Source organism: Antrostomus carolinensis, unplaced genomic scaffold, assembly GCF_000700745.2.
Source record: "Antrostomus carolinensis isolate BGI_N321 unplaced genomic scaffold, ASM70074v2 scaffold4335, whole genome shotgun sequence".
NCBI classification, from domain to species: domain Eukaryota; kingdom Metazoa; phylum Chordata; class Aves; order Caprimulgiformes; family Caprimulgidae; genus Antrostomus; species Antrostomus carolinensis.
In genome coordinates, this window is record NW_010314070.1 from 11,473 (window position 1) to 31,490 (window position 20,018).

Sequence of the window (20,018 nt, forward strand, 5' to 3'; positions counted from 1 at the left end):
AGGGAAAGGAAGGACGGTAATTATGAGGCATTTTGGTTATCTTAATACTGTACTGTGGCATATTTAAGCGTGGTACAGCAATTACAAGACGAACCATAAATGAGACAGGAAAGTAATAACTAGCATCAAAACAAGCCACAAAGAGCTCAAGGAAAATAATGTTCCACCAAAGCCTCATCTTTCTTGTTCTACCACCAATGTGGCTAATGACACACACACAAAAATAAAAAAGGGAAAAAAATGGGGCTTGAAAGGCACTGCTGTGTCTGTTGCCTGTGAAATAAGCAGTTCCATAGTGTTGGGGGTGGATGGTGCATAGTTGTTGGGAGAGTGGGGTGTTTTATTATAAATGAACATCCAAGCTTTTTATTTTTTTACATAAACACTACTTCCTTTACCCTGATGCATGCTGGGTAACCATTCAGCTTGTACTAGAAATACACTGTCTTCTGCCAGGAAATGCAAGCAAAACAGCTGCTTTCTGTCTTGCCAAATAAATCCATTTATTCAGGAGGAAGGTCAATAAAGACCAGACCTTCATAGGAAGGTATGTAAGGCAAATGCATTGGTGGTCTAAGCCAGAGAGACAGGTGACTAGTGAGCACAACTACAGGAGAAACAGAAGAGCACAAGTACCCAGCTTTGGTCATAGAGCAGAGCCAACAAGTACTCAGTGACAGGTAAGGAGCATCCCTGCAAGGGGTCTAAGGAGGCCTCAGTGTCTTCTGCAGCAGCTGTTGGGGAGGCACAGAAAGGCTGCTGGTTCTTGGTGATTTCAAGGCACCAGAGCTGCTGTGCCTCAACTTCCTGGTCAGGCTCCAGGCTGCTCCCTTCACAGGGCAATAAATACAAGCTAATTATACTGGCAGAGCTCATAGTCTTTGAGATAGGTGTCTGTGACTAGTTATAAATGGCACTATATACTATCAGTTCAGTGTCCTGAGAAAGATTCCAGGGAAATAAAAACTAGTTCTAGCTTTTATAGAGGTTGAGTATTAACAGAGATCAACAACTGTGAATTCTCAAGAGCTGACTTAAAAAAAAAAAAAACCAAAAAACAACCAAACCAAACAAACACAACAAACAGCAAGGACAATGCAGACACCAGTATTTTATTTTCCAGAACAGCAAGACTAGACATATGAATGACTATCCTTGACTTAAGTTTACTTTCTCATGTAGTTTACATGAACTCCAACACTTTTCTACTTGTAGAACTGGAAATATTTTAAGAGAAAAAAGGTACAGTTCATGTAGGGTTTGTGGTTGTTGGGGGTTTTTTGTTTGTTTGGGTTTTTTGGGGTTAAGAAGTGAATGGAAGAACACAACTTCTTCTGTTATAGGGACAGAAAATTTTAAACATTATTTAAAAAAAAAAAAATCACAATTCTGCAGTCTATGCCTTTGTCCTGCCGTACAAGAAACTAAGTCTATACAGAGGAGGTTTTTGCACATTAAAAACTACAATGATAATTTTCATTTCCAAACCAGGAAAGTTCGACACATACAAAAAATTTTTTATGCTAATGAGCATATAATTATTCAAATTCATTCCAAAACTAATTCAGTACAGCATATACAAAATTAGCTAAGGAATTACCTATAAATTAGATATTTTCTTCATTCATCTAATAGCAAACTGGAAGTGAAAATAAAAGTTAACATCTAAATCAATTTCTAAACAAGCATCTTAACCTGCAAGGTAGGGAAGACAAAATTATATTGGTTAATTGACTTTTTTTTCCTAGTTTAATGGTAAAAAACAGATTAACTGCAAGATGTAAGCATCCTGGATGACAAAATCTTCTGAGCAGATATGCCATTTCTGCAGAGCACTTCCCACATAAAATAAACTGGACCCATTAATTAAGTATAATTGGTGCAAACTGCTAGTGTAGACATTTACATTATCTTAAGTCAAAAGAATTCAAGCAAGATTAAACAGTGAAAGCTGTCTTAGTAAACACATTGGGGGTTTTTTTGAGTCAATGAAATCAAGCAATGTCAAACCACTGCTCTCATTACAGATAAGCACAGGTTTAGCTAAAACCAACAACAGATAGTTTCTCAATATAAATAAAGCCATTAAATGCTTCTACAATTCTATTAAATATACACCTACTAATTACTACAAAAAGGATGCCAATGGTGACACTGAAAGATTCACTAAAAACATGTAAAACCAGAAAAATTCTTTGAGCTTTGTAAAAATAATTCTGAAAAGTACGTTTATAACTATTGTTTTTCTCTAACAGTCTGAAAAAATAATTATTTTGAAAACCAATTAGTTCAGTACTCAAGTGTCCAAGGCACATTATAAAAATAATTAAGAAAATTATTATTACCTGATATGTAATAAAGGTCCTTTAAAAGTGGTTAATGCTTTCTTTGCATTTTTTGGTTTGAATTCTGTTTTGTCAGTTTCCTCTGATTTGGAAATTTGTTCTATAGAATTCATCTGAGTAAAAATGACAGTTATAACAATTAACTAGCAACCTAGGTTACAGATGTTACAGAATCATGCAGGTATTTCAAAGAATGAGAAGGCTTATTTCAACAATTTATATATTACAGACCAAGCTTAGTATGTATTCATTCCCTGAAGCTGCTTGAAGTCCACTGAGTAAAATTATTTGTTATAGAAGTTACACATTAAACATGCATGAAAAAACTGCTTTGCTTTTTTTCCATGTATTTTCTTGATGCCCAAGTTGGTTATTTTTGAAGACTCCAGACACATTACGTTATGGTTATTCAAATATTTAAGATTACAGATGCTGGTGTTATTCTTCCACTGCAAAACTCTTCAATTAAAACAGACACCCCCATACAATCACCACAAAACTGCACAGAAAACACAGTAACTATTCCATACTTTATTGTATTGCAGAGTTGCTAAACTTATCTTCAACTGCTTTTATATGGAAGTCTGAAGTTTTGGAGAACTTTAAAGTAGTACTGCTGATTGCATTGGTGTATCCAAAACTGCAGATACCTTAGCTTCTTGAGGGTTTTCCTCTATTACATTAATAAAATACCTGTCAGCAGGCCTGGACCTCTTATTATTAAAAAAAAAAAATAATTAAAAAAATGAAAGAACCCTAGAATTAAATGCAAAACAGGGTGGGGGCATTTTATACAGAAAACAAAGAATTAGTGACATCATGACTCAAGACCAGCTAGCTCAACAGTTTGCTTAGCCTTGGTTTTTATTCCACTTAAAATACAGAAAGAAGACATGAAGATAATTCAGTTTATGTAAATGTGAAGTATGGGAATGAAAGCAATACAAAATTTTATACAAAGTATGTTTTCTAAAAAGAAACCACACAAATCTGATTTCCTTTTTTTTTAATTACAGTTTTTAGTAAAAGGTTAGTTACGTGTTGGGCTTTATTCTACATAAACCTAATTAAAATTACCAGAGAAAATATTACTACAGTACATATTAAAGATGGAGTTGTTCTTGACAAATGTAGGCTTCTACAGGACAGGCACTTACTAACCAAGTTTATCACTCATGGCTCCCTCTAGTCTGTGGAAAGAAATAGGCCCTTTTATGGGCTAAGAGGAGGCATACATATAAAAATCAGATTAATTCTTAGCGATGACAAGAGTCTCCATATAAAGAATGGCAGTGCAGTAAATAATAATGAAGACAATGACATCTTACAGATCACTCAAAATCTGTTAGTTTGGAAGCTAGCCTTAACAAAAAATATTTGAAATATTTTTATATTTAGACACAGTCAAGTAAAGAATAATTAGCTTAGAAATAAGAAATGCCAACCATTCTGAGACAATAGGGGAATATTTCTGAAAAACACATTTTGAAAAAGGATGTAACATTGAAATGGCAAACAATGGTGTACTTGCTGTAGAAGAAATAGCAAGTATTATTCTTAAATATGTGAACAGAAGACTAGTGAGTTGAAGCAAAACAATGAGCTACATTTTATAAACATATTACCAATTAGAGATGGCCTGAAATTTTAGAAGTATGTTAAATGTGAAGCCTTAAACACGCCTTAAAATTAAGTGATACATGATGAGCAAAAATGTCAATCTTAGCTCACTGAAAAGGTAAGAGTAGCAGTCTCATTACACTGTATAAAGAGAAAATAACAAACCAAAACATTTTTAAGAGTAAAAAAAAAAAATTCCTAAGTAGAAAGCTGAAGTCAGCCAAACAAATTAGAAACAAACACTGAGGCTTTTAAGCACCAAAGCCAACTCACACACTGAACAGAAATTCTCCATGTTTCTATATCTTAGAATCAGAGCTTGGAAGATGTGCTACAACCAAAACAAGCTACTGAGTCTAATGGTCAAAGTCACCATGGTTATGTAATGTTTCCTTTTGACCTTGAAGTCAGTGAAATTATTGCTTTTGAATAGCTGCCCAAGTTGCAAAGGACAGCTGGACTATGTAAAATGAGCTGTGTATTTCAAATTATTCTGACAAAAAAACCCCAAACCACCAGTAAATGAAACTGAAAGTGTAATATTAATGTATTCTTCTACATTAAACAGAAGTTTTGCAGTTTCTATCCTAAAATCAAGTATGGCACTGCAGTGGTAAATTTCAGATTTTTCCTGCTGTTTTTAAGAGCTATCTCCCCATTGACTATCATTGCATGTTCCTAAATATCATTTTATATGGACTTATGTAAAACAATGCCTTTATATTTCTGGATAAACACCACTGCAAAAGATCATACCAAAACAAGATTGATAGATTAGGGACACAATGTCTCCTGAGACTAAATGAAAACTCTTATATGTTGAGATTTTTATCAATAATTTAAGAAAACAAATTAATACCCAGTAAAGTATAAATATTTAACTGTTAATATTTCCTCATGTACATACTGACTTAAGCATCTGAAAAAGCTAAGGTTATTTTAACATATGCACCACTAGACACCCCAAGATTAAAAATAAACCAAGTAGAAAGACTTTGAAAAAAGCCTTTGAAAACAACACACAAAAACCTTTTAAGTTTTACTGTACAATTCACTATGTTCCAGAGAGAAACCTTCTGGCACACATTTTACATTCCGAAGCATGAAACTGGTCTTAACAGACTAAGAAGGAAGGTTGAAACTACAAGTATAATTTTTAGTTTTACTGGGTTTCTTTGTCAAAGTGGAGGGAAGTAAAAACAAAAACAACACAAAGTAAAAGCCTGACAAGAAAAAAAGTTATACGCCTCATGTCCCACTTTGTAACCGTTTGATTACTCTTGCCTCAACCTTCAGAGTTAGATACCTTTTTCTGATTAAGGTTTTGCTCTTCATTCAGCTCCCCAGTCTCCTTTGTGTCCGCATCTATCTCTTCTTTACTTTCATGCTCATCTTCACTAGTAATGGGCCCATTTTCACATAAAGGGGTTTGAAAATCATCATCAACCAATGGAGGATAACTGTACTTGAAAGAATCCTAAAACATAAGGAGATTTTTAAAGGACCAGTTATTTAGGAGGATAAGAAGTGCCTTCTCTAGTACTTTTTAAATGGAAATACTACAAATTAATTTTTTCATTTCACATGACTTCTATGTTTCATTTATCCACTTTAAGCTGGATGCCTATGCAGAAAGCTGACACTACCAATAGTTATTATTTTATCATAATTAACAGACAAATACAGGCACCCAATGAAGCACCAAACTGTAACTACTATTATTTACAGCCACAGCAGAACTATAGAATCTGGTCTATCAAGGATCAGCATTCAGAGTCTTAATGCTGAAGTTTTGTTCTTACTTCTAGGAAGTGTGGTTTAAAGCCTATGACAGCTATTTCTGAAGAATGTTCCAGAACTCATGAAAAACTTCAGTTGTTCTTTGTATTTTATTTTCCTAATAGCCACAGTTTAAAAACCAAAACCACAAAAAAACCTAAACAATCCCTTAAGTTTAACATAGTGTTTGGACCTTTAATATACCCTGAAACTCAGACCTCAGTCTTTGGAATGCCAAAATCAATTTTAAAACTACATTCAAGACACCTCAGTAATGCAGAAGCAGCATATTTAAGTTCTTGATGCTTCTACGGTGAAGGTATCTTTTCTATTGGAGGATCAGTAAAAAAATGTTTTTGCTAACTAGAAGTTCTCTTAACATTCTTAAAATAGTTTTATTACATCAGATGTTAGAATGTGTTTATACAGGAGTCTCTGTTCCTACTGCATTTTTAAACAGTTTTAAACCCCAAGTAAACTGAATTAGATTGTCTGTTTTTCCAGTGGAGGAGGAAAATAATATTACTTTGACTCCCGAGGCAGACTTTAGCCGTGCCCACAGTTCTCAAAGTATGCTACCAGCAGGGAATTAATAAAAAAAGCATTTCAGGAGAGCTTTCCATAAGTAAAAAAAGAATAGTTGACATTAGGAGGAAAAAAAACGAACCAACCAAACAAAACCCACACCTTAGATGAGGCCATTCAAAGAAACCTCAAACAAAACAGCATACTTCCTGCTAATCTATAACCAAGGCCTAAATCTCTCCCATTCTTCAGACTGAAGTAACAGTCACAGACCTTTAGGTGAATGAAATAGGTATCCACTGCCTCAAGCAATATCTTATTAAGGGCCTAAAGGACGAGCTCCAAGCGTCAGTAACAGAATAATTTACTATTAGAAGAAAAGATTCCCAACTTAGAAACATTACAGTAGGCTTACAGAATATTGACATTCTCCATTTGCAAATACAAGGTAGAAATAGCCAGCTTATCCTTAGCCAAACTGATAAAAAGCCTTTTCACTCCCTTCCAGCATGTGATGAAGGGCACATGACAAAGTGGCCTTAATAAAGAGGTGGTAATTTTGCCGCACATTTCACTTGGCCACATTAACCCATGATGCTGGACAGCTTCAGCAGCTGAGCAGAATCCCATCACTGGGACAACTCAAAGCTCTATTCCTCCCTGTCACAGTCCATCAGCTTCAGTGACATGGACCTTTCTACTAACAGGGTGAAAACCTCAGAAAGGTAAACAAGGCAGATTTATTCAATGCTTGATACATCCATTCTATGAATTAATGGCTTCCTTCTACAGCACATGTATCATAGAATGGTTTGTATTGGAAGGGACCTTAAAGATCATCTAGTTCCAACCCCCCTGCCATCAGCAGGGACACCTTCCACTAGACCAGGTTGCTCAAAGCCTCATCCAGCCTGGCCTTAAACACTTCCAGGGAGGGGGCATCCACAACTTCCTTGGGCAACCTAAGGGACTTCACACTACACTTGACAATTGTGGTAGAGATATCTCAATCATGGTAGTGATATTTTCTAAGATTACATGTACACAGTGGCCCTAAAATCACATGCAAAATGCCTAGTGATATCTTAGCTTCAGATCTATGAAAGGTCCTTCCAAGAAAACAAGCTATGGGCTATCAATTCAGATACCCAGGTGAAGAGCCCAGCATTCTAGTTGCACATGTCATTCAATATTGGCACCAGTGGAGGAAATCTTGGATTTAACAAGGATGAATTGCCCATCTCTGACAAAGGAAAACTGGGCAAACAGACATACATTAGGAATTTAGTTTGTGTATGTCTTGCATCAATATGCACACTGTATGTACATCAGCCTTGCACGAAATGTTGTTGAACAGGTAAGCTAGAAACATGTATGCCTTAACAACTGGATTGTTCCACTGCTAATATCACCAACTGGAACTAGCAGAGTGTGGCATACAACAAATTGGGAACCCTGGAAAACATTGACTTAAAACACGTTTATTACTAAACAAAAAATATTAGCAAGTGGCTTTTGAGCACCCAACTTCACATCCATGAAGTGCCCACTCTCAATCCCACATGTAATTTATATACATGTGTCTCAGTCTATCACAAAAGGACCATGAAATGTTTATATACTTACAGTTCCACCCATGTGAGGTGGCAGATACTCTCCACTGATGTATTCCTGCACATCATTCTTGTTCGTGAACTTTAACATGCTTATTGCCTCTGGGCCAAGCCAACCCTTCACAATTTTAAAAGCAGCTTTAAAAAAAAACAAAAACAAAAACAAAAGGTATATGTAGATGCTCAGGAAGGGTTTTTTTTCTGGAGTGTATTGGTAGACCCCATGGAACACAACAGAGCTACATCCCATAAGATACGGCAGGATCTGCTCTGAATATTTTATGGGTATACACTTTTCTATAGATGAATGCAGATAGACCACAGACTTTCATGGAAAGAGTAACTTTAATTTAACTAATGACATCTTTGTTGTGTTGGAATTTAGACCAGGAAGTACTGAGGGGGTAAAAGCAACTGTATTTCCAACTCTGAGTGAGGGAAGTTGGCAAAAATATATATATATATATATATACTCTTCCTAGCTGAAATGTTTGGCTGCTTTAGAGGACACTTCTTTAAATCTATAGAATATTTTCAAACACCGTAGTTATTTCAGGGATGGCAAAATATGAATATATAGAAAAATATAAAGCCAGCATAAAAATACGTACTCATATGGTAAAAATACAGGAACATGTTTATTCTGTACATTATAATTAAAGATAATTGTTGAAGTACATATATAGAAGCATGTAACAATCAGTGTCCACTGTCAGGCATCTATCTTAAATTGTGTATTCTAGTTTTTAGCTGGTTAAGAGTGTGCATTTGTTGATGATGGTGTTCCTTAATCATGAACACATCTAGCTTTGAATTACAGTTGGAAACATTCAAGGAATACACTATTTATTAAGGTCTCCCAATATTTAAAGATAACAGGATGAATACAGACTCCATTTAAAATATTATCCAATATTATCCGATGCTAGAAGGAAAAACAAGTATGCAATCTGTAAACGAACATATTTAAGGATGTATATTCAAATTCCACCATTCAGCTGTATCTACACAGAGCAGGAAAATGCTTCCTATTTATGCTACTATTTTTTAAAAGTTATGACAATCTAAAAAAAAACAAAAAAACCCCAACAAACCACCATTCCAAAAAACCCCAAACCAAACAACTCACCATTCATTATCCATGGCATTTCAAAGATCACTATCTTTGCTGAAAAGATAAAAAAAGGGAAATAATCTGAATACTACATGTTATATAATTCTGTTTAAGAGGAAGCACAGCAATGATTGTCACGTAAAAAGTGAAGACTTATTTTTAGAAAACTCCTTGTTCACTTCCTGAACAGAACTGTAGATGCAATTATGTAGAATTGTTTTTAACACGTATAAACCTAGTTCTATTACTATATAAAGACATTAGCTGTTTGCTTGAAAATCAGTTAATAAAATTTTAAGTTATAAATTATTTATATACTTTTCTGGGATATCACTTTTCTGACATACTTTTACTAGTAAGTAATCAGCCCAAATAAGGTGGAGAAAATTAAGATCTCAACCTGACCTAGAAAAGCAACTACTGGATGTAAAAAGAAGTTCACCAGGTATATATTCAGCACCTCTTCTTCCCAAAGAAGCAAAATGTAAGAGTCTAAATCTGCATATTTTTTTTTCCAAGCTTTCTTTGTTTTAGCAGAAAAGTCTGAAAAGTTAGTACTTTGACTTAGAGGTGTCCCAAAATTCTTCTTGAATGTCAGAAAACCAAAACATAATGTTGCCTTTAAGTTCCATATTTGATCAAATTTTTGATCTGCAATCAGCAAGCTGAAATTTAATATTCAGAGTTTAAACAGCTGTTGTACAAAATTTCAATGTTCACAGACACATTTTCACCCAAAATTTATGATTCCTAAGATGAGCTGGCAAAAACTATTCAGTGTTCCCCTACTTATAAAAAATTAGCAGGCAAGTATGCAGGTTTTTCCAGACGTGCACACAAACATACCTTAATCCTGTTCAGAGGAAGTAAACTATTGCTCCCTAAAATTTTCTATAGCTATTCATTCTTTGTGCCCTGAAGACTCCTGAAAGGATACAAACCATCATGCAATTTTGCAAAGCTTCTAACCACATAACAAGGAAAAGAACGGGCCAATTCAGTTCTACTAGGTGCTCTTATCAATTTTTAATCTGAGAAATTGTGCCTTAAGATTCTTATTTCATGAAAAGCTAGTTGATTTTTGATTAATGTAAAGTTTACTTACAACACAAAACTGTGCTCTTACGAGCACAATAGTATTCTGAATTTGTAATATCCATGTGTTCCATGTAGTTATGCCGTATCTAAAATCCAAACATACCTTATTGTCCAAACACTAAATTCCAAGGACAAGTCCTTCATTTATTTCTACAATCCACATAAAGCACATGCAAAAAGACTTAAAGTCCCCCCTATCATATGCAACATTATGAAATGCTCTTATTACACAAGTCTTCAGATGTAATATACAATACTTACTGAGGAAGTTTGGGTAATAATCTGTAAAACAGTTGACAATAAACCGAACAAAATCCAAGTCCTAAAATAAAAGCACAGAGTAAATGCAATGGAAATCAAAACATTAAAGATATAGGCTTAGTTAAGCTAAAGCATTTATTGAATAGCACAAGATATTTGTCATATTGTAATCATCTATATTCAGATTTTATATATACTACAAACACCACCCAAGTTCTATGTAACACTTTTCACTTCATTAAATTGCTGCATGATTGTGGTCAAACTTTGCTTTTTGATCTAAGAAAGAAGTCAACAGACCTATTATCAGTGCAGTAAGTTAGGTATCTAAACTACTGCAGAGTACCAACAGGTTTTAGGCTATAAATGAAAGATACATGAAAAAAAAAAATCTAGAGAAACTTGACAGATTATCTTAAAGGGAGAACACTAAACATACTGAAATTTTCCTTGAATAACTTATCTGGCATATTATTCAATATACTACTGCACTCAGGATCCTCCAGAGGGAGGGGGAAAAAAGTGTTTTCCTTTTAAGAGTATTTTTGGTTTTAGTATTAGTTTCTGGTATGCAGAGAAATTGTGGGCAGAGGCATCACTCAAAAGAGTTGCTTGTATACCACTCATTTTCAAGGTGCTTTCATCCAATGAGCAGCCGCACAGAAACAGTACAACCAAGTCTCCATTGCAAAATCCAGGTATGATAGAATTGACTACACAGTAAAGAGCAAAAAGTTATGAAACAGATATAGATAATAATGTAAGAGATAACCAAAGTACCTTATCATGGCAAGGTAAGTGGGAAGCCTGCCTGCCACAAATACTCATACCTTCCCCCGTCCTTCTAACAGAAGCGATCAGTACTACTACTTTCAGAAACAGTACAAAATACATTACTGATGGAGAATCCAAACCCTGTCACATAACAGTAAAAATGCTATGGGGAACAGGCTGCTAGTGTGATGTAAACACACTATTGCAACACTTGCAGACAGAGAGAAAAAACAACACCCTGTATAAGAGGATTATCCACAACCTGAAAGCTTTTTATTAGTAACTTCAGTAATCAGACACTAATTGAAAGCTCGATATCTTTAGAGATAGAAGGTAGCCTTTAATAGAAGCATTTATCTCAACTGGCTGTTGCTTGTACCAAATGTGTTATCTGCCATTTAACAGCATAAACACAATGATAGATTTCCAAGGAGCGATTAGAATCTCCTGTGCATTAACAAGAACACTGCTCTTATCCTGCTGCCTATCCAAGAGCTGCACTATCAGACTTTAGGAGGATTGATCCATTATTTTGGTTAAAGCCTGGAATTAGATGTACCGACTTCAGGAGACCATTCACTAACAACATCTATTCTAGTTACCTGAACCAATGCAACAAGGCATGAGCTATCAGAACTACCTGGCTGCACACCAGTGATAAAAGCTGACAAAGATGTCCATAGCAATGGAACAAACAAATGAAGCATGGTCTGGAAAAGAACTCCGAAATCCAAGTTCTTTTAGGATAAAATTTCTCAATTACTCTACATGGTTACAAATAGCCATTTCTTAAAAAAAATATTCCTTTTCTGTGATAAATGTACTAACCACAAAGTAAGACTGTAACTTATGGAGAGCATTTGCCAAGATTGTGTCTCTGGCAGTCTCAAAGACACTGGAAACAAGCTGCTTCAGGATATGCTCCACAAAACCCAAATCAAGTTACTTTTTCACATCAAGGAAATTATTACAATCCTTTTTTCTTGTTACATAAAACCATGGCTCCAGTATTATCTTTAGGAGTATGGACAAACAGCTCATAAGGCACAGGTAAGAGCACCAATCCTGCTTTGTAAAACTGAATTACATCATATTTATTTGTTTAAATTATCTTCTCAAAAGCTTATGGCACCGTACTGCACAGCTGCAAAGTCCTAATGCAACATTAACCATCTTGCCTGGAAAAGGTAGAAAGAAAACTTTTTTTTTTTCTTATATTTAAATACATTCTTTACGTACCAACAAAAAAAAAAAAGAAAGAACAAGGTACAAGTTTTAGCCACTCCTACAAGAATAACAGGACAGCATGGCATTTTGTAAGAAAAATTTCAATATTCTATAGAAATAAGATTTTTTTAACCTATAGACAATCTATGAGATTTTTCATTATTAGATCAAATCTATAAATATGTAGTGATAGGCAAAATCTCCATCTTGCAATCTAAACCAGCTTAGATTCTGCTCCTGAAAGTGGGTGCTAAAAATATACTTTTCTCTACTGAACTCAGCTGGAGTGAATGACAAAGAACTCTAAATTTTCATCTATCTACATTAAAATTACTCAAAAGTCACCTCCCCTCAACCCTTAAAAAAAAAAAATCCCGATTTTAGGTTTTCTGAGTTGATGATCAGTAAAAATGCAGGGGGTGATATTGTTCTAATATTCTAAACAAGCTTCTACAAAGCAAATCTTAAAGATGCCTGTAGTAAACTATGGGTACGCATTTATGCTTTCCTTATAAAGATACTAACGGGTATAAAAGCAGACCTAAAGGAAGAGAATACTACAATATACATATATTTAAAAAACGCATTTTCATTTCCAGACTTTAGAAGAGAACCACAACCAATAGGCAAGCTGCATCTCCATTCTACGCCACTAACCAGATCAAGTTCTACTGGTAGTAGCAGTGTATCATTCAGACTGTATTAACAGCAACTGCAGAAAAAGCTCTACACAAGCTGATGCTCAGACTCATACCTAAAATGGATCACAAAAATCCAAAAACAGACCATGTGAATTTAAAGATTCACTGTAAGGATGACAACATAAAACAAAGATCACACTTGATGAACTCAGCACTAAGTAAATCTAATGATCAATATATTAACTGCAACTTCTGCTCTCTAAAGAGAGCAGGTTTTGAATCAGGAGACTTTAATAAAACATACCTAAATCCAACTACAGAACAATCTCGGGAGCAAAATGTGTATTGAAAAACTTCCAGAAAATATACAAAGTGTCCAGATGACAGTGTGCAACCAGTCAGTGCACTGATGAGTGTTGAGAAGCGAGAAGGAAGTATTTGGATCAAAAATTCCATCTTGAAGCAAGGGAATTGAAAAAGAACCACAAAAAAGAAAACCCACAGTATGCAGTTGACAATTCTGCCTTTAACTGCAACATAGTTACAAATATCGCCACAAGGAGCACTTTGTCATTTTGATCCTCACAGAGGTGCCAACACACACAACGTGAATACCAATGGACACCAGCAAGAGATCCCGATCTCAAGTTTACTTAAGTAAATACTTAAAAGTGAACCAAATGTATTTTTCTATGTATGTTTTGTAGGTTGAAATCCATCACAGAAAAACTATTCACAAGGAACATGTACTAAGGTGGAATGCTACTCTTAAAATAATTATAATTTCTTATCTAGTTGCAACCTCTTGAATAATCACCACTTTTACAGAAGTGACTGAGCTACGCTGCTCCTTCATTTTTTCAGTCCTAAAGAAATCTAAAAATGCATAAAAACTTTTGCTAAGAGAAATGTCTCCTCTTCTGAATGAAAATTTGGAATCTCTCATTTATGTAACATCAAGCTTGGAGGAAGTTGTCTTCAGTAAAGCAGACAGGTTGGACAAGGAACTGAAAAAGAAGGTGAGGATATTATTCCTGAACAGGTATAAACTTCAGTTTGATAGAGAGTCCTACGATTCAGGAGTCTATCACCTCTGTTCAAATTCAGACACCCTTATTTTTTCTGTATCTGTACACAGCAACAAGTATGCACATTTCTTCACCATATTATAGTCTCATCATTGTAATAACACGTTTTGTTAATAAGAGAAAAGACAGACTTGCATTATATTTGTTTAAGATGAATACTGAAAACAATGCCTACACTTGACAAATTGCACTTTTGCATCCAGCTAACTTCTCTTCACAACAAAATTCAATGGGTGGAGAGATGCATACGGGGAATTAAGAAATTAACACAATTTAAATATACAGGGAGACCATATTAGCATGGAAGACAGAGAGGCAGGACCAGGATCAGAACTGTCAACTGAAGAAGGTGACTTCTCAGAAGAGATCAAAGACCTCAGCTGCTGCATCTAAGGGTTTTAATGCTTCACCTTTACCCCATTTTTCTATCATTCACCCAACTGACCAATTCACCCAAAAAACGATGACAATGAAAATGGAGCCATTGAAGAAATGGCAGCAACTATACTCATGATAAAAGATGGCTCAGCTTCTTGCCTTTTGGGTGCCTACAAAATAAGTTCTACTATTGTCATCCATGATGACTGACAAACCAAGCTGGTGAGCAACTACTATATGTAGTCACTTTGGCTCAGCCTCCAAACTAAAAGCAAGTGTTCACTGTGCTGTACAAGACTTCAAGTTTAACTTGTAACAAGATTTTGGAAGCTGTTCACGTCACAGGAACAAACCCTTCATATCACTGATGTGAGCAACTGTTAAGTTACTTAGGTGTCAAGGATTGCACAAGGACTCCCCTTTTTCTGGGGACACAGGTTAAATTATTCAGAAAGCAATCAGAAAAACACAATAAAATTACTTACTATGTGACTGATTCCCGTTTCAGCCATGTCAAATACCACTGTTAAGGGCTTTCCATGATCTCTCTTGGCATAATGTTCTAACCAAAAAGCTACCAGTTTCTTTTTGTCCAGTTGCTGTTTAGGATCTTTTACATGATGTTTCACTTTGAACCAAACTTGTGAGAAGAAAGAAAAACACAAAGAAAAATTTAAACAACAGATCCAAATTAACAGAAAACATTATGCAAATAACTATACTGGATACAATGAAATTTATTAACACCTCTGAGTTTGTACTCTGCCTTTCTACCGATTTTGTAGCCACTGAACAGCCAGAAAAACAAGTGCATACCTTTCCACACACAGCCTTTTCCTTGCTCACATTTTTATACCAGAACTTTTTAAAAATTGAAAATACAAAGAATTACAGGACAGAAAAAATAGTAGAGTAGAAAAATATTTTTCATGTATTTAAAGACTACTCATATAGACTATAATTTCATAATCTCAAAATAAATTATGCAGTCCTCGTATATGATATTGTGTTCTGCATATATTTTATGTTTCTTTTTCTGCTAAGGTTTTCTATAGCATTGTAGTTTATGTGTTTTGAAAAACTATATACACATTATTAATTATATAAAAAGCAACAGACCTTTCTAAAATAAAAATTAAAAATACAGAAGATGGGGAACATTATATAAATTAAATTCCAGAAGGGTATGTTTTGGGCTAAGAAGTGAGTCATGAAGAGACAAGTTTTTCCACGAAAAGTAGCATAATTCAAAGTAATAGACATTATAAAAATCAAATTACTGATTATACAACGAAGTGATAAAATAAATATTTGAGGCAGAAATGTGAAGAGCAGCCTTCATTTTTGGTACCTCTACAATAGCAAAATTAGACAAGCCTTGAAAATACTTGCAGATATACTTTTAATATTTTTCTCCCCAAAACTTGGAAAGTCTTACTAAAAAAAGAAATATGTTTCCCAAATGTTGACTAACCCATAACTCTTAACTACAATACAATCTCAATTTGCATACCAAGTCAGATATTCTGACTCAAGTAACATCCACAGAAGAATCATTCCAGGTATGGAAAATTGAGACATTAGTTATATTTCAGAGACAATAAAATCAGAAATCATTATTTACCCAACTTACATATTCTTGTCATGAAACAACTGCGTAATTTTCTCAGTCCCAGCACTGATGCAAGGAAGTTATGGTTTTTTTATACTTCCCCCCCTACCCCTGCCAGTATAATCATGCTTAGATTTTTGAATACTATGAACAGGTAACACCTCCACTTATCCTCAAATACTTACCTTGGAGGCCAAAAGAAAATCATGAAGCATAACAAAGCAGCAATTTTTCATATAGCACTGACATCTTAAAATGACGAGAAATGGACAGTTTGACAAAACACAGCCATAGAATCAAAGCTGTATTTTTCTGGTCTTGATTTTTTTTTTTTTTTTTAATAGCATATTGGTGTTTAAAACACAGTAATTTCTGTAAAAGACTGGATTGTTAGTGTATTTCTGGAAGTACAAACTAGCCCTTGTAAAACAAGGAAAAGCATAATTTCAGATTTAATTTTTTTATTTTTTCAAGGTTCAAGATTACTGCTTAGAAAGCTTCATGGGGGATCTGTTTAAGACAGCCTCTTTTGCCTCACAGAATTTAAGCTTAATTAAAAGTAAAGATGTGAGACGTTACAACAGATTCATTTATAGGAAATACTGACTATCTATTACACACAATTAATAAAACCTTGTGAGTATCTCAGGCAGTATTTACTGTTTCCCCACAAATGTTATTCTTTAATTATTAGAAGTTAATCACACAACTTGAGAGCTTATTCTCCAACAATTCTTAACTGTTCCACACTGTTACTGAACATTCCAATGATATCAGGAGAAAAAAAAAAAAAAGAAAATCCCCAAGAAAACCATTAAAGACCTCCTGTGGTATTACACACAATTAATAAAACCTCGTATTTCAGGCAGTCTTTACTGTTTCCCCACAAATCTTATTCATTAATTATTAGAAGTTAATCACACAACTTGAGAGCTTATTCTCCAACAATTCTTAACTGTCCACACTGTTACTGAACATTCCAATGACATCAGGAAAAAAAAAAAAAAAAAAGAAAATCCCCAAGAAAACCATTAAAGACCTCCTGTGAACCACTGCAAGTATGCAAGAACGTGGGCTGCTAGAAAAGCAATGACAATGCACTGCAATAATGAATATTCAACCACTGCAAGTATGCAAGAACAGCAATGACAATGCACTGCAATAATGAATATTTATACTAGTCATATACTCATCACAGTAGATACAGAAACAATGCACTTCAACAGAAAAGTAAAAAACTGCATGATAATTAGGATAAAGGCTTATGACTTTTGAAAACTGCTGATAAAGTTTCCTCATTCCGCTTCTGTGATCCAAAGAGATACCCAAAGTTACCAACTTCTCATTATTTATCAAAGACAGTTGCCAATATAGACCTACTTCTATTTTTAAAATGTTTATTTTTCAAAATAGAAGCTAAAATGCTGGAAACAAAAAAAAAAAAAGATGAATGACTAAAAATATTATATTCTGTGTAACTTACATAATTTATAGCCCTCTTTATCATATCCATGCAGAAAGAGAGAACCAATTTCAAATAACCATTTTGGAAGGACAGCTTCTGTCAAGTCTGCAAAGCCAAATGAAATATTATTTCAGTAATCACATTAATAGCCACATTGTAACTTAACAGAAGTCACTAAAAATGCAGAAGTCTAGCAAGAAAATACAGAAATGTCTTTATAAACCACTTTCCAAGGCCTTTACCAAACTAAAGCAAATACTTAGCACATTTAATACTTTACTATCTTTTTCCTCTCATGCTGTAGACCAGCATCTAGTTAGGAAGAAATAAGAATAAAAAATTGAGGTAAGAAAAAAACACTGCAAATGTTTGGTTTTGCTCATATCTGCAGTCCCTCTTGCTATATCCTTTAATTCAGATTGTGAAGTCATATAGATAAAAGCTCACCTTCAAAACATTCTCACAGGACAAAAACCAGATCTATTATACCTAGGGTGTCAGACCAGCATTACTATGATGAACAACAGAGCCCTGTTTTTTGTGGGGTTTTTTGCCTTCTCCCCCCCACCCCCCCTTTTTTTTTTTTTAAAGGACTCCATTCTAGCAAATGCACAAAGACAAAACAAGAGATAGCTGCTTTTCTTCCTTCCCCTTAAACAACCTTTCAACAGACATAAGGAAGTACAACAAAGCAGTGAGACAGTACTAGTCAACATAAAAAACAATAGTTGTAGTTTTCCAGGTTTGTTTTTGTTTAGTTTTTAATGGAGTAGAAAAGTTCTTGCTCAGCTCTCTGTGGTACTTACAAAACCTTTAAAAAGTGCTTAATAAAACTACATATAGAAGCCAGTTAGATTCAACAGGAAAGCAAAATAAACCATTAAAATAATTATACAAGATAGCTTACCATTAACTGTATATTCTTTCCTCCATTGAAAGCTTTCATCAATCATCTTTAATGTATCATCCACAACATCATGACGCCAAATCAGATAATTTTCAATCCATTTATCATCTTGCTGAAGTCTTTCCACATCTCTAGAATCATATTTATCTGATTTATCTAGCAAATAAATCAACCATTGTAAGAATACAGTATGTGCCACAAAAACATGAAAAGGAGGTTTGTCAAGTTTCAATATAAGCATCTACTAGGTAAGCAGGACTTCCTCTGCAGTCTCAAACTTAAGCAGACAAGGCATAGCATGAGAAATTGATTAAAAATGTCTATCTACTGTGATGATATTTAGGAACACTACAAGATTACGCTCACTAGAAAAATATTTTCTGTGATTCTTATGAAAAGAAAAAACATTAGAAAACAAGGTGCATAGCGCAGGTGTAATTTTTCTAAATCCAGGTTTCTATAACTAACATAAATTAGTGTATAGTCTAAGGATCTGTGTAGTAATGAATGTATATGTTAAGCATCACTACTTCAAGCTTGAATTCTTGAATTTATAGGCATCAGCATGTCAGACCACAAATGTAAGAAAACAGATGTTAAAATGACTATTTTTGACCACACACTATATATCATTGCATTAAACAAAATTGTTTCAAGATCACACATTCTACACTCATTGTAAGTTCTTACCTTACGGAACACAAGTGACGTGCAACTCTAGAGCAATACAGAATCCCCCAAGCCTCAACCTCTTCTTGTATCAAGGTAGCAACAAGATAACAGGTCAACATGCTTTAGGAAGGACCACAGATGAAACAGGAGTTGCTGCTCCTCTTCATTTTTTTCCTTACTTTAAATTTTTTTTAAAGGGTATAAAATACAAATCCTTAAGTGGACCTATTTTTACTGTAGATATGCTTAAACAAAGGCTTAGTTTTTAGAAAAATGCTCCTCTTTGTCTGAGAAATCTGCATAATTGAAATGTAAATCAAGTAAGAGCTCATGGCAGAAACAGGCTTCTGAAAGCAAGAGACACTGATACACATCTCTTTGCTAACTACTAAAAAACCACAAGCTCTTAAACTATTCACTTAAATTTATTTGTGATTAGCATAAAAAAAAGTTAAGATTGGTTGTTAATAAAATAGATGTTAATGTTCACATACTGGGAAGACTATTCCTCAGTCAGCAGCAATAAACTAAAAATAACTACTTTCAGGGCCATCATAATTAAAATAGCCATCTGGAACTGTGACTGGATGGTTTAGGGATGCATAATTCAATCAGGCATCTTAGCTCTGAGGAAAATGTTAGGAGAAATACACTACTGAATTCTACTAATATTTTTAGTTTTACTGGCCTACATGCAAACACATCACCTATTTTATTTGTCCTTCAATTTGTACCATTTCCTGTTACAAATTAGTCAATATAACTGTAAGAATACACCTATTTTAAATGCACCCATCCACTACAAGTTATTACAGTTACACTCTCCCAATGCATCTCTTCACATCCAACTGCTTCTCACATACATTATCTACTCAATTCCTCCTTCATTAGAATTAAAA

The 20,018-nt window shown here is 34.4% G+C and overlaps 1 protein-coding gene across 2 annotated transcripts in view; it reads right to left on the bottom strand.

Moving 5' to 3' along the window:
* Positions 1–18,607, bottom strand: part of MOSPD2 (motile sperm domain containing 2) — a 23,259-nt gene extending 4,652 nt beyond the window's left edge. For both annotated transcript variants that reach the window (XM_010167494.1, XM_029084853.1), the window contains exons 1-8: positions 18,448–18,607; positions 17,559–17,645; positions 14,949–15,103; positions 10,356–10,416; positions 9,012–9,050; positions 7,896–8,020; positions 5,272–5,442; positions 2,346–2,458 (exon numbers count right to left, since the gene is read on the bottom strand). In XM_010167494.1, the coding sequence (XP_010165796.1) occupies positions 2,346–2,458; positions 5,272–5,442; positions 7,896–8,020; positions 9,012–9,050; positions 10,356–10,416; positions 14,949–15,103; positions 17,559–17,645; positions 18,448–18,493 (797 nt within the window). In that variant the 5' untranslated portion in view covers positions 18,494–18,607. The remainder of the gene's footprint in view (positions 1–2,345; positions 2,459–5,271; positions 5,443–7,895; positions 8,021–9,011; positions 9,051–10,355; positions 10,417–14,948; positions 15,104–17,558; positions 17,646–18,447) is intronic.
* Positions 18,608–20,018: the final 1,411 nt, after the last annotated feature.